This window comes from Octodon degus, unplaced genomic scaffold (assembly GCF_000260255.1).
Source record: "Octodon degus isolate 3935 unplaced genomic scaffold, OctDeg1.0 scaffold00052, whole genome shotgun sequence".
Classification (NCBI taxonomy): domain Eukaryota; kingdom Metazoa; phylum Chordata; class Mammalia; order Rodentia; family Octodontidae; genus Octodon; species Octodon degus.
In genome coordinates this window covers 4940749-4953595 of record NW_004524628.1, presented here as the reverse complement: position 1 = coordinate 4953595, position 12847 = coordinate 4940749, and the positions used below count along the sequence as shown (strand labels likewise).

The 12847-nt window shown below is 43.6% G+C and overlaps 1 protein-coding gene and 1 pseudogene across 2 annotated transcripts in view; both read right to left on the bottom strand.

The window, feature by feature from the left end:
* The window catches only part of Vwa3b (von Willebrand factor A domain containing 3B), a 226717-nt gene that overhangs the window by 49752 nt on the left and 164118 nt on the right, over window positions 1-12847 (bottom strand). For both annotated transcript variants that reach the window (XM_023717542.1, XM_023717541.1), the window contains exon 20: window positions 330-448. In XM_023717542.1, the coding sequence (XP_023573310.1) occupies window positions 330-448 (119 nt within the window). The remainder of the gene's footprint in view (window positions 1-329; window positions 449-12847) is intronic.
* LOC105742434 lies at window positions 7052-7410 on the bottom strand (annotated as a pseudogene).

The window sequence follows — 12847 nt, the reverse complement described above, 5'->3', positions numbered from 1 at the left end:
TGACTGTAGCTCATCCCTGTGGAGTTTCATTAGTCACTTTACTGGACATTCGATGCGACCACGATCAGGTTCACTGTGCTGAAAGGGAAATTTTAAAGATTTCATGGAAACACGAGATGTACGCAGCCTGGAAAGGGAGGAAGGATTCCTTAAGACTCTATGGAAAATATTCAGATAAAGATCTTAATGAGGGAGTCCCTGTGTCAGCTGTTCCTGTTGAGGCTGGTGCTCAAAAGTTTCTCACTGGCTGTTTCCAAGAAGAAAAATCTCAGCTAAAGTAAGAAAACAAATTCCATACCCATGAAAGAGTAGTTGGGAATAATACTCACTTTTCATAGGACTTGATGGCCTGCTCCACTTTCTGCTTGTAGAGATTGAGTTTCACTCTTTGGGGGTTAATTAATGTCGCCTTCTTTGTGTCCTTACACACATGTGCCAGAGGGAACACCTGCAGGTCAGTACCCAGGGGAAGAAAAGTGTCACTTGATGGGTGAACATGTGCCTTCAGCAGTGTTATCTACACAGCCATAGAACATTTTTCTATAAAATCAATACATTACAAATGCAAAAAAAAAAAAAACAAACAAACAAAAAACCATGTAAATCACAAAGAAAAAAATAAGAATCCAGTATGCTAACTTCTTCCTTCTAGTTTTATTTATTTATTTATTGATTGTTTTGTGGCCAGCTCAGCCCACCCTGGGGCAGGGCTGGTGCAATGTGTAGTGCTGGGGATGCATCCGCAGTCCTTGCACTTGCCTAAGCTCGCCTAAGCAGGCGCTTTAGACCTCTGAGCTACCTCGCTGGCCTTCCTTCCAGTTTTAAAAGCTATATATTTTAGAAGTCACCACCATGAATCCTCTATTCAAATGTGCAGTAAGAAATAGGAGCCCATAAATATATACATTTAGTATGTTTATAAAACTTTTAAAAAAAGAAATACCATATTAAGCACCACATGAAAAAAAGAAAAAACAAATTTGGATCTCATTATTGCTTCTTTGTGAATTACTAGTTGGGCCGAAACATGTTTTATAGATCATATATTTCACATTTTCCTTTTTCTGAGGTTATCTGATTATAGTTATATCTTGGGGTGTATTCTTATTTTTGTTGTTTTTGTGGTCCTGGGGACTGAATCCAGGATCACAGGCTAGCCAGGTGCTCTACCACCGAGCTCCATCCCCTCAGAATTTTTAAAATTCTGAGACAGGGCTGAGGAGATAGCTCAGTGGTCTAAGCACCTGCCCTGCAAGCATAAGGACCTGGGTTTGATCCCCAGTACTGCATGCCGTGTGGGCCTAGGAACCCTGGGCTGACCATGTCGCTAACTGAAACTGGGCAGGGTGGCACACACCTGTAATCCCAGCGCTGGGGAGACTGAGACAGGAGGATCACTACAAGTCTGAGCTGTGTAGTGAGACCCTATACCAAATAAATGAATATTAATAAAAAATATAAAAAATTTTGAGACAGGGTCTTGTGAAGTTGCCCAGGATGCTCTCAAACATTACAACCTCCCACCTCAGACTCTTACATGTGGGATTACAGGTTGTGCTACCACACCCAGCTTTTCCTTATTAACTCACATGACACAGAAGGCTTAGTGGTCAGTGAAACCACAGGCTACCAGAATGGCAGAAAGAATCTTCTTTTGATTTCTCCTGTCTCTACCCAGTGCTTATGTCTGGGTTAGTTCTGATTTCATGTCAGGCATTTCCTGGGGAGAAATGGCAAACTTGTTTCTTGCTTGGTAGAACTGTCTCCCCAATTTTTTTTTTTTTTTTTTTGAGATAGGCTCTTGCTGTATAGTTCAGGCTGGCCTTGAACTCACTATGTGGCCCAGGCTGCCCTTGAGTTCCTGGTGATCCTCCTGGGTCAACCTCCCCAGTGCTGCAGTCACAGCCATGGGCCACCACACCTGGGTTCTCCAATTCTTTTTGGACCATTTGGATGTTAAAGGCCATTGGCAGCAGCTCCAGGTACTCTGCCCGAGATTACAGATGAAATCAGTGGGAGGAACAGGGTAAAGGACACTCACCTCATCTTCCTGAGGATCAGAACCCTCCATATTTTGATACCAACTCCACTTTCATCTTAATAGAGTCTATAATTTTATGTTTACTTTTTTGCATATTATCCATCTCTCCCTAGGAGAATGTAAGCTGCTTTAAGTTCAGGAGCTTAGTTTTATTCATACATATGCCTACTGCCTGGCACAGTAGAAGGCACAGAGTGCACTCACAATGTAAGGTACTCATATATAAATAGATGTGTTATTATTAAAGGGAATATTTTATACTGTAACATTTAAATAAAAAGGCCTAACAAGAAAACACTAGGCAATGCTATCATTGTTTCAAAATTCTATATGACTCCAACCATAAGGAATATTTAAGCCTTTTGGAAATGTAGGAAGTTACTTCTCAGTGGTAAACATTTTACTTTCCATCAAGAGGATATAGCTCATGCTTTTGTGTTCCCTGGCCGCGAAAATCAGACACAGAGTTTATTGGGTTGCTAGAAAATAACAGAAGAAAGAAAGAACCGCATGGCTGGCAAGCAGATTTGCCGACGTAAAACCAGGCCGGCAGTGTGAACAGAGAGCGAGGCGCAGCTGCGGCTGTGGGTGCCCCAGGATGACGGGCCTGGCCGTGGGGCTCACTGCAGGCCTGAAGAGCAGTGGACTGTGTGACCGCAGAACAGGTGGACCCAGGACTGAGGCCCGAGAGGGCGCGAGCCCCTCCCACTCTAGAGAGGCAGCCACAACCCAATAGGAGAAAGCAGACGTTAAGTCATGGCAGGATGAGCCCGCACATCACAGTGCCCGAGGACACAGGCATAGTGATGGACCCCCGAAGTCCCAACCACTCTGGAGGCCGACGCAGGTGACCTGCAACCTTACGACCAGCCTGGAGCAGGATTAAAATTAATAAATTAAAAGGAAAAAAAATTCAACAAAGAACTGGGGATGTAGCTCAGTGCTAGAGCACTTGCCTAGCATGTATGAAACCCTTGGGTCAATCTCCAGGACTGCAGAAAAGGTACACGCACACACACATGCACGCGCGCACACACACACACACACAACCAAAAATGGCAGCTGAATAATCAACAATCAAAATTTCAATTCATTCAAAAACTTAATTTTATGAGCAATCTAATGATAATTTTATTTTATTTATTTATTTTTTATTTTTTTGGTGGCTCAGGCTGCCTGAAGGGCAGGTCTGGTAAGGCAGGCGGAGCTGGGGATCAAACTGCGGTATCCTGCTCCTCACTGCTTTGCATGAGCAGGCGCTTAAACAACTGAGCTAAGGGCAGGCCCCTGTTAATTTTAATTATTGTCAAAAGTACTTATGATTAAACTGTCACATGTAAAAGTACAAAAATTTATTCAGGGAACATAAGAAGTGAATGAAAACAACAATTAAAACTTTATTTTGGAAAAAAACGACATTGGAACCAAAACAACAAAAGAAAACAATAGTTAGTTCTGAACTAGATATATTAATAATTTAAACAAACACTGGGAGTTAGGTGATAGTATTAAGGACTTTTCCCAGAATATAGCATACAGAGACACCAAAGGAATATATGTACAGCGCAGAGCTAATGATACATAAAGATTGAGAAGCTTCAATATATATTTATAAAATTTCAAGAGAACAGAATTTCAACAGAAAGATTATTACAGCAGCAGCATCTGAAGACTGAGGTTTTCTAAGATGATGGCTTTAGCCCTCAGCCCTGTGGGAAGTTAAGCAGTCAACAGTGCAGAGGGCAGGGTGTGGCCTCAGGCTTAGAAGGTCAGCAGGGATTAAGGGGGTTTAAACAGCTGTTCCCTTGGGGAGCTCTGAAGTCAAAGGTTCCCCTGCTGAGCTGTCTGAGGTCTGGTTAACAAAGGTCTCCTGCCTCCCTATTTACCGTTGGAATAAATGTTGCTCCATTTTGATTTTTCCTTTGATTGTGTATAAAATCTTGAACCAGTTGAATAGCATTTTAGAAATTTTGTATTAAGAACATTAAAACACACCTGAAAATTCAAGCTAACATTTACCTCTAGGAAAGGAGGGAATGGAATAAGGTTTTAAAAATAAAAGTGCTCAGGGCTGGCCAGATAGCTCAGCAGACTAAAGCGCCTGCTTAGGCAGAGCACAGGGGCCAGGGTTCAATCCCTGGCGTGCCGTGTTGGCCCCACCCCTGGGGCGTCCTGAGATGGCAACTGAGACTGGACACAGTGGTGTGTGCTTATAATCCCAGCACTTGGCAGGCTGAAAACAGGAGAATCACTCCAAGTCTGAGACTCTGTACTAAATACATTAAAAATAAAACAATAAAAATAAAAATGAAGTGTTCAAGAGTCTTCAATTTCATAGTGTTTTATTTTTAGCAATATCTAAAAACATAAGTATTAGGTTTAAAAATTATCAACAATAATCCCTATGTTTTTGCCTGTAATTGCAGCACTGGGGAAGCTGAGACAGGAGGATAACCCTAAGTCCAAACTGCTTAGCAAGCTCCTGTATCAAAAATCAAAAAACAAGAAACAAAGCAACAACAAAAAACTATCAACAGTAGTTAACTCCAAAAATTGTGACAAGGGAGGGAGGCAGGATTTTTTTCTTTTTACTATTTTTGTTTCTGCAGCGCTGGGGATGGAACCCAGGGCCTTGTACACACTAGGCGGGCACCGTGCCTCCAGGCAGACTGTGCGCTTAGTTTCTGAAAAACCACAATATTAATTTTACAATTAAGCCATCAAGAGCCCAAAAAAGAAACAAAACCAAAGGCGAAGACTTAGACAACAGAAGAGAAACAGATAAAGCTAAAAGTCTACACAGTCCCACCCAGCTTCTTACAAACCACATGGGTTCAGTAGGTGGTTTCTAACTCGTCCTTGTCAAAGAGAGGGGACCAGGACAGAGGTTAGAGGCAGAAGGACTAAACTTTGAAGCCAGAGCTTACATAAGTGAAAAGAAGTCAGTCCTCAAAATAGAGCGAGGATATGTCACATAAACTTTCAGAGGACAAAAATAACCTCAACAAATGAAACACATTTTCTTTTCTTTAGAAGTCTATAAAGAGCTCTCCCAGTTTGTCAACTTCTGGCTCCACTGAAAATCCATAGCACCAAATAGTTAGCAATATTACACATTTCATGGAGACCAGTTTGGGTCCCGACTTGGTGATGTACTCAGAGAAAGGCCCCTCGCACAGTCCACTTAACTCTCTCCCGGGCTTGGATCTCACGCCTCGCCTGGCCATCATGGCCTCGAGTGTGGCAGCTCGGGTCCGGCTTGGGCACACGACTGTCCTTCCTGCATGCAGGTGTAGGGAAGGCCAGACTCATGACTCCACACCTTCAGCCTGAGGTCTTAGTTTTTACAACATGGCAGATGCATGGAGGTCAGAGGAGGAGTTCTCTCTGTGATGTCACCTGGAGTGGGACAGTGAGGTCACAAGGGCAGCCCCAGGGCCGGGGGCTCAGAAGCCTGGTTACCCAACTTCTGTGAGGAGCCAGCAAAAGGGAAGGGAGGCGTGAGCAGCAGTGGAGGGCTCTGTGCGTGAGAGAAGAAAAGCACGCGACCACCTTTGAAACAACTCACTTGTGACTTATATAAGGCAGAGAGGGGGCTTTGGACGATGTTTCCTGACAAACGGGCGCCTGAAGATATTACCTTTCTTTCTCTTGCAGCTAACCTAGATCTAAGCCTCGCCAAATTGATGTTAATAATCACACCCTTGGGACAAATTTTTAATTAGGAGATAGGCAGAGCTAGAAGGTGTGTGTGTGTGTGTGTGTGTGTTTGCACACACATGTGTGTGCTGAGAGGGAATCATAAAGGCAGCAGCAGAAAGTGCTAGAATACATGGAAAAGCCAATTTAGGCTTTTCCCCCATTACTAGAAAAAAAAAACTCTGAAAAAAACACTGAACTGAAAAGTAGTTTTATCAGTAATGACAGTAGTGGGGCCAGGAGACAGCTCAACAACGTAAGCACCTGCCTGGCAAGTGCAAGGTCCCAAGTTCAATCCCCAGTACAGCAAATACATACATAAATAAGTAAATAAATAAATAAATAAATAATGACAGTAGTATTCTTACTATTGGGCACTAGGCATTCTTTTCTGTACATATTTTCTCAATCTTTCTGTAGACAAATGCATATAGTTGCACTTTTTTGTTATATGACTTTTCCCCTATCAAACTCTGTGGTTCTTTATTCTCTTTTTTTAAAAAAAAAACTTATTTTTCTAGTACTGTTTACGGTACATTACGCTTACACTCCCGTGTGGAGTTGCTACTTGTACAAAATACATGCTGATGCTCTCCTCCCTCCTCCTCCCCCCTCCTCCTCCCCCCTCCCTCTCTCCCCTCCCCCTCCTCCCTCCCCCTCTTCTTGGTCCCCTTCCCACTTGAGAAAGATCTCTTGCTCTACTTCCTACTATTGATCTCTTATTTTGTTCTTTATTTATATTTTGGGCTTCTCTTGCAAGAGAAGCCACGCAATGTTGAAGCCCGGTGTCTAATTTACTTCACTTAACACTGTGGTCTCAAGGTGCATCCACTTTCCTACCAAAGACTCAAATTTATCTTTAATAAGCACCACTCCGTGGTGGATAAATACCACATTTTCTTTGTCCATTTATCTGTTTGTGGACATATAGGCTGCTTCCAACATTCAGATATTGTGAATTGTACTGCTATAAACATAGATATGCATGGGTCTCACTACAACAAGTCTTTTTTCTTTTTTTCCTGAAAGATATCTAGAAGGGGAATAGCTGGGTTAAATGGAACTTCTAGTTTTACTATCCCTTTTTTAAAAATACTAGTTCCTGGCCTAATACATATATAAAGTAACCACGTGTGTAATACACAAAGACTAAAGCTACATGTAAATTACAATAACGGCTGAGGAGCCAACTTATTTTTTTTTTTTTTGAGAGTTGACACATCTCATTTTATTCAGAGAGCAGATAATTCTGATCACACGTGATCCAGGAACACTCGAATACTAAATCCAATATAATCAGATGCTAGACATTCAGACACCACAGCCGAGGACGCCACGCGCGCCTATGATCTCTCCGGTATAAAGCACATCCACACTTCAGTGGCCACCAGACCACTCAGCACAGCTTCCTTTACTGTGAGCTGTTTGAAGCTACGAGTTGGAGCACTACGGACTGTTTTGTTCAGGCTCTGCATAGCTGCAGGGATCTCAGCAGGGGTTGGAGGAACCAGCTCAACCTTGGCATAAGGCCAAAACGTGGTAAGGCTTCGAGTAAGTCACGGCAGCAGTCAGGAGCACCGGGGCCTTCTCCACGAGGTTACGGACGAACTGGGCCATGGTTCCAGGGTGGAAGAGCCAGTACACCTACGGCCAGCTGAATGTCACCCCCGGGAAGGGAGCCAACGTTTTGAAAGTTCATCTTATAATAATCAAAAGTTTTAGACTGCAGATTCTTGCCATTTGAGGCATGGAATAAAGTACAACTTTGCTATTTTAAAAGAGATGTTGCTAAGACTGACTAATGTAAGAAAGCTTTTTAATATATGTGTGTTTAGCTTTTGTAAGAGAACTATTTGCAAATGGTCAACTAACAATATTAAAAGGGAATACTGTACTGTCTTCACACAACAATGGAAATTTTTATCTTTTTATCTTGCTGCTCCTATTTTGGCAATAACAGAGAGTGAGGAAAACAAATACTTCAAATTCCAAATAAATGCCCAATAACGTGAGAAACATTTAGATAAATTGTATAATATTGAATATTGCTACACCTAGTAAAACTCATCCCAAAGTGATTATTAAGAGGAAAATGTTCAGAACATACAGTAAGTGAAGAAAAACAGAATACGTAAGAACGCTTAGAGTTGTTGGTAAAGTGCAACAGGTAAACTTTACCTGACAACATTTCGGCTGTGTTGAAAAGCAATCACAAAACATTTTAAAACAGAGTAAATAACATATTTATATCTTTATTGTTTGACTTGACTGAACTTGCCATTTCACTGCTTTTCAACTAACTCAGTGCTTCTGACAGCTACCCCAGAGCGTAGTACTCCACTGGCCAAAGAGAAGTTCCTTTTGGATTTATGAAATGGACATGCAAATGCTGCGCAAGTCCCACAGGAGAGCATCTCCGAATACTGCCGCAGTGGCGTTATGGACGGCGCAGCTCTACAAGCTGCCGAGGGCCGGGGCTTGAACTTCTCCTTCTTAGACTGAAACATCCACAGGCACGAATGACCCATGCGGAGACGGCCACACACCAAACTGGGAACGTGTGGGGCAGGCAGGTCACTCTGAGACCCCTACAGCCAGGATCCTGCTTTGGTGACTACAACTCACATTTTAGAGTCCAAACTTGTAAAAAATAAATGAGCATATCCTGGCATTGAATGATGTTCTCAGTAGATTGCAGAGTAAAAATGCAGGCACAAAGCACGGTGTTCAGTGTGACATCAGTGCGGTCGGAGCAGAACCAACGAACACAGGGTCTTTACACAGTAAGGAAGATCTAGTCAGATAACCAGCAGAGACTCGTCCCAGGTGGAATTGTAACTCTATTGCTACTATCTTTTTCATTTGTCTGCGTTTCCTAGTCTTTCTGTTAAAAAGCTTTTCAATTCACATATAGCCCATGTTCAACACTACTACATTGGAGTCTTTTTTAAAAATCTATTTAGTACAGCATCTACAGGGTCTCACTACACAGATTGGACTCGTAGTGAGTCTCCTGTTTTCAATGTCCCAAGCACTGAGATTACAGGCACAGGCCACCATGCCCAGTCTCAATAGCTGCCTCGGCGCGCCCCGGGGGCAGGGCCGGCGTGGCATGCCAGGGATAGAACCCTGGCTGCTGTGCTCTGCCTAAGCAGGCGCTTTGGTCCACTGGGCTATCCGGTTGGCCCCTAACTACCATTACTGAAAGCATAAAATTATCATAGCTTTAACAGATCCCGAACCGCTTTGTCCCTAATGTTGCTTGTCAGCTAAATGGCCAACAGTCACTCATGGACTGCTGTGAGTTTGAGATGAGATAATCTAGTGCTAAGAAATGCTTTACTCGGACCCTAGGATGGGAGGAGGGCTTGGCACAGAGGAAGACCTTGCCATGGCCCTTCCAGAGCAGGTGACAGAGCCACGGTGCAAATCTCCAAGAGCTAGAACCCAGGGCAGGACAAAGGCAGAAGCTGGACAAGATGTTGCGAGACACACAGTAATCAGGCTGAGGATGCTGCCGGCAGACAACGACACAGACTCTAATACCGCGGTCTAATCTTCCCAAATTATTTTACTTTTTTCAAAGCAATTGGAACAAAAGAGCTTTGAATCCTAGACTCACCCAGTGGCTAAAGCAGTCCTATTCTATACATGACCTGGTATGAATTAATCTTTTTGAAAGAGCTGAGATAAAATTATCTGGCCCATTTCACATCTTATGATGAAGTGTTGCTAGGGCAACTTCTCGGCTCAATACTTTATTTCCAAGGTGACAGATTTGATGCTGGTCCAGGAAACTGAAAACCAAAACAGCGCTGTATCCTAGAAGAAGGAAGAGCCCATGCATAAGTTATGAATGGGACAAAGAGCTGGGGACAAAAGCAAACAGACAGTTGTGGCCACGTGTGGAACAGAGGACAAAGAGTCAATTAAAATTCTCAGTGAAGTGGGTTACGATGTTTCCTTTGCAGCACTATTTAACTGTCTACTACATTTCCAGAAAATGTCAGGTCCGAACTCAAAAAGCCGTACATTGTGCAAGATAGGAGATATCACAGATTATTGTATTGCTATTCCTTTCATGTATAGCCAAGGATCTGTTCTCGTCAGAAAATATTACAGAATAAAAGATACTAATACAAGATATTTGGAATTTGTTTTATTTTGGAGATATCCATATATCTATATAGCAAACATTATTTATGATGGTAGACACCTTGCTATGTCACAGATCTCAAAACCTTTTCCTCCGTGTATCTAAAACATTGTACCTTTTCCTCAACAACTCCCTAGGCTCTCCTCCTCCAGGCTTGCCCCTCCTCCTCCAGGCTTGCCCCTCCTCCTCCAGCTTGCCCCGCCTCCTCCTCCAGGCTTACCCCTCCTCCTCCAGCTTGCCCCGCCTCCTCCAGCTTGCCCCGCCTCCTCCTCCAGCTTGCCCCGCCTCCCCCTCCACTTTGCCCCTCCATGCTCTACTAAACATCCTTCTATTCTCCCCTTCCATGAGGTCCACTTTTCCAGAGTCCACAGGTAAGTCAACTCGTAGTCACACCACAAAAAAAATAAGCAAGCCAAGTGATAGCTACATTAGCTGCACTGATTAAATCGTGCCACATTTTATGCATATGCAGTGAACATGAGGTGCATATTTAAATTTTTAAAAATGTGTGACAGTAAAAGACCCGTTGCCATTAATTCCCCCCGAGCCCTGCCCCCACTGATAACACATCCCCCTCCCATTGTCCTCCTACTTTCAGAAGCAGCTCTGATGTCCTCTTCTCTGAGTGTCTTTAGTGGTGCTGTCACGGCTGCTATGATGTCTTGAATTTGTTCCAAATGTTTACCTTTCACAGTCACTTTGTCTTTGGGACAGTCTGAGGTCACACCATGGCAGAAATGGGGGATTAGGTGGGCGAGGACACAGTGTCATGTTTTCCCAAGCCCGCCTTTCTTTTGGATGGCTCTGGGTAACAGCATTCACTGTAGTGTTGATCACCCTTTGTAACGACACTCACAGAAGGGGGTTTTCAGAACTGCTTCTGAAAGTGGCATGAATGGGGTGATGTGCCTATTTGAAGCAAGAGCAAGTATTGATTAATAGCAATGTGTCTTTTATTATAATAAATTTGAAAAATTTAGATGTCCCCCATATGTGCTGATGACCCCAACCTGCACCAAAACATCTTTGTACCCCATGCAATGTGGATAATTATGATCTCTCAATAAGAAAAATAAAATAAATTTTAGAAGATTCAAAATGTGCTTTGAAGGTGCAGCTGGAATGCAGTGTGGTGTATTTCTGTCACCTTCAGGATCACAATTCTTTCCTTTACTGAAGGGCGTGGGTGTGCAGGGCAGGGCGCCACCTGCCCACAGCTTTGTGAGGAGGACTTACAGTGCTGCAGAAGGAACCAAGCACGGTGTCCCCAGAATGCTCTGGCAGATGTCCTTCCCAGAGGCAGGAGGGCAGAGTGTTCTGAAGAACAGGGCCCTCTCTGCGCCCCCTTAGGAGTCCAGGTGGCAACCTGAGACTGCCTTGACATCCTTCCCTTGGCCTCCACTGCCCAGTGCTGTGGGCTTGACTGCCTACCTGTCAGGGGCCTCCCTGCCTGGACCTTGCCCCGAACCCCCAGTGACAAACTCTCCCTGCCCCTCAAGATGCCTCACAGCTCCCCAGTGCACAGGACCCCACCTCCCCACCCTGTCCCAACCTCTCCCTTCCCCAGGCCTGAATGGGACACCACGAGCCAGTGAGTTTTCTCTGATGGGCGCTGCCCGCCCACCACATTTTGCTAGAACTTCTCATTTGTATTCTCTTTCCTCTCGGAGACTATCCGCTGTGCTCGGGTAGGGATGTTGCCGTGCATTCAAGAATCCAGTGAAGGTGTATGGTCAGCGTGTAAGAGTTGAGGACTAGTTCTGTAATGAAAGCCAACCTTTGGTAGGCACCCTGGCCACTGTCCATGGTATGTTGCTTCTGCTGGTCCTGTAACCAGTGGGAAGCAGGCTGCTTATTGTTCCCGAGGGCAGGTACAAGACGTACATCCCCAGGGACACATCTCTGAAGGTTGGAATGAGTTTCTAAGTTCACCGCTGCATAGAATCCAGAGGAGGAGGGGGAAATCAAGGATTTTATGTCTGTTCTACTTTGAGGATTTTTGAAGTATTTTTACACTCACAGATCTAATGATTCTCAGCAAGTATTATATACAGCTCCCTTTAGGAAAGGGGCATTCTTATACACTCACTGTGCAGATATAAACTAGTGGAAATGTAACATCAGTGTGGGGAATGACTTGAATTTAGCAATCAGATTTGAAATGTATATATCCTGGGGTCCAGCAGTCCCACTTGAGGGCATCGCTCCCACATACAGGCTGGTACTCTTGGCCCCGATCTATGGGCAAGGAAATCTGGCACAGGATTGTTTGTAACAGAAGGAAGGACAGGACTCATTGATCTGTAACAGGGAAGAACCTTGCAACTAATGTGAAAGGCGTCCACGTACGTCCTTGCAGAAAGGTCTCTAAGATGTAACTTCTCAAGGATAAAATGGCAAGCCTACTTGACAGGATTGCCTTATTTTATGTTCATTAAAATATATGCGTCTTATGATTATATATATACGTGTGTGTGTGTGTGTGTGTGTGTGTAGCAAAAGAATTTAAATGAAATGCACAAAAGTATCCAGGCTGTTTCCTTGCTGGATGAGTGTGCATGGGTGCGAAGCGTCCACATCCTCCTCTAAAGACTTCTGTGTGGCTCAGTTACCACATACAAAGAAAGTACTCATATGTCACTCGTCAAGTAAAATGAAAATTAAGTTCCTTTTATATTTTCACCATTTATGTAAAAAGTTACAAGTACTACCATAAAAGTTTGAAAGTATGTAAATAAAAACATATTATCAGCAACCTCATTCCCCAGCTAAAAAGTTAACATTTTGGGAGCCCCAGGCAGGAGGATTGGAAGTTTGAGGCTATTACTGGCAACTTAGCAAGGCCCTGTCTCAAAATATAAAAAAATAGGGGTGGGGATATAGCTCAGTGCAAAGGCCCTGGATTTAAATGCCATGTGGAGGTGGGGAGAGTGTTAGATTATATATATATA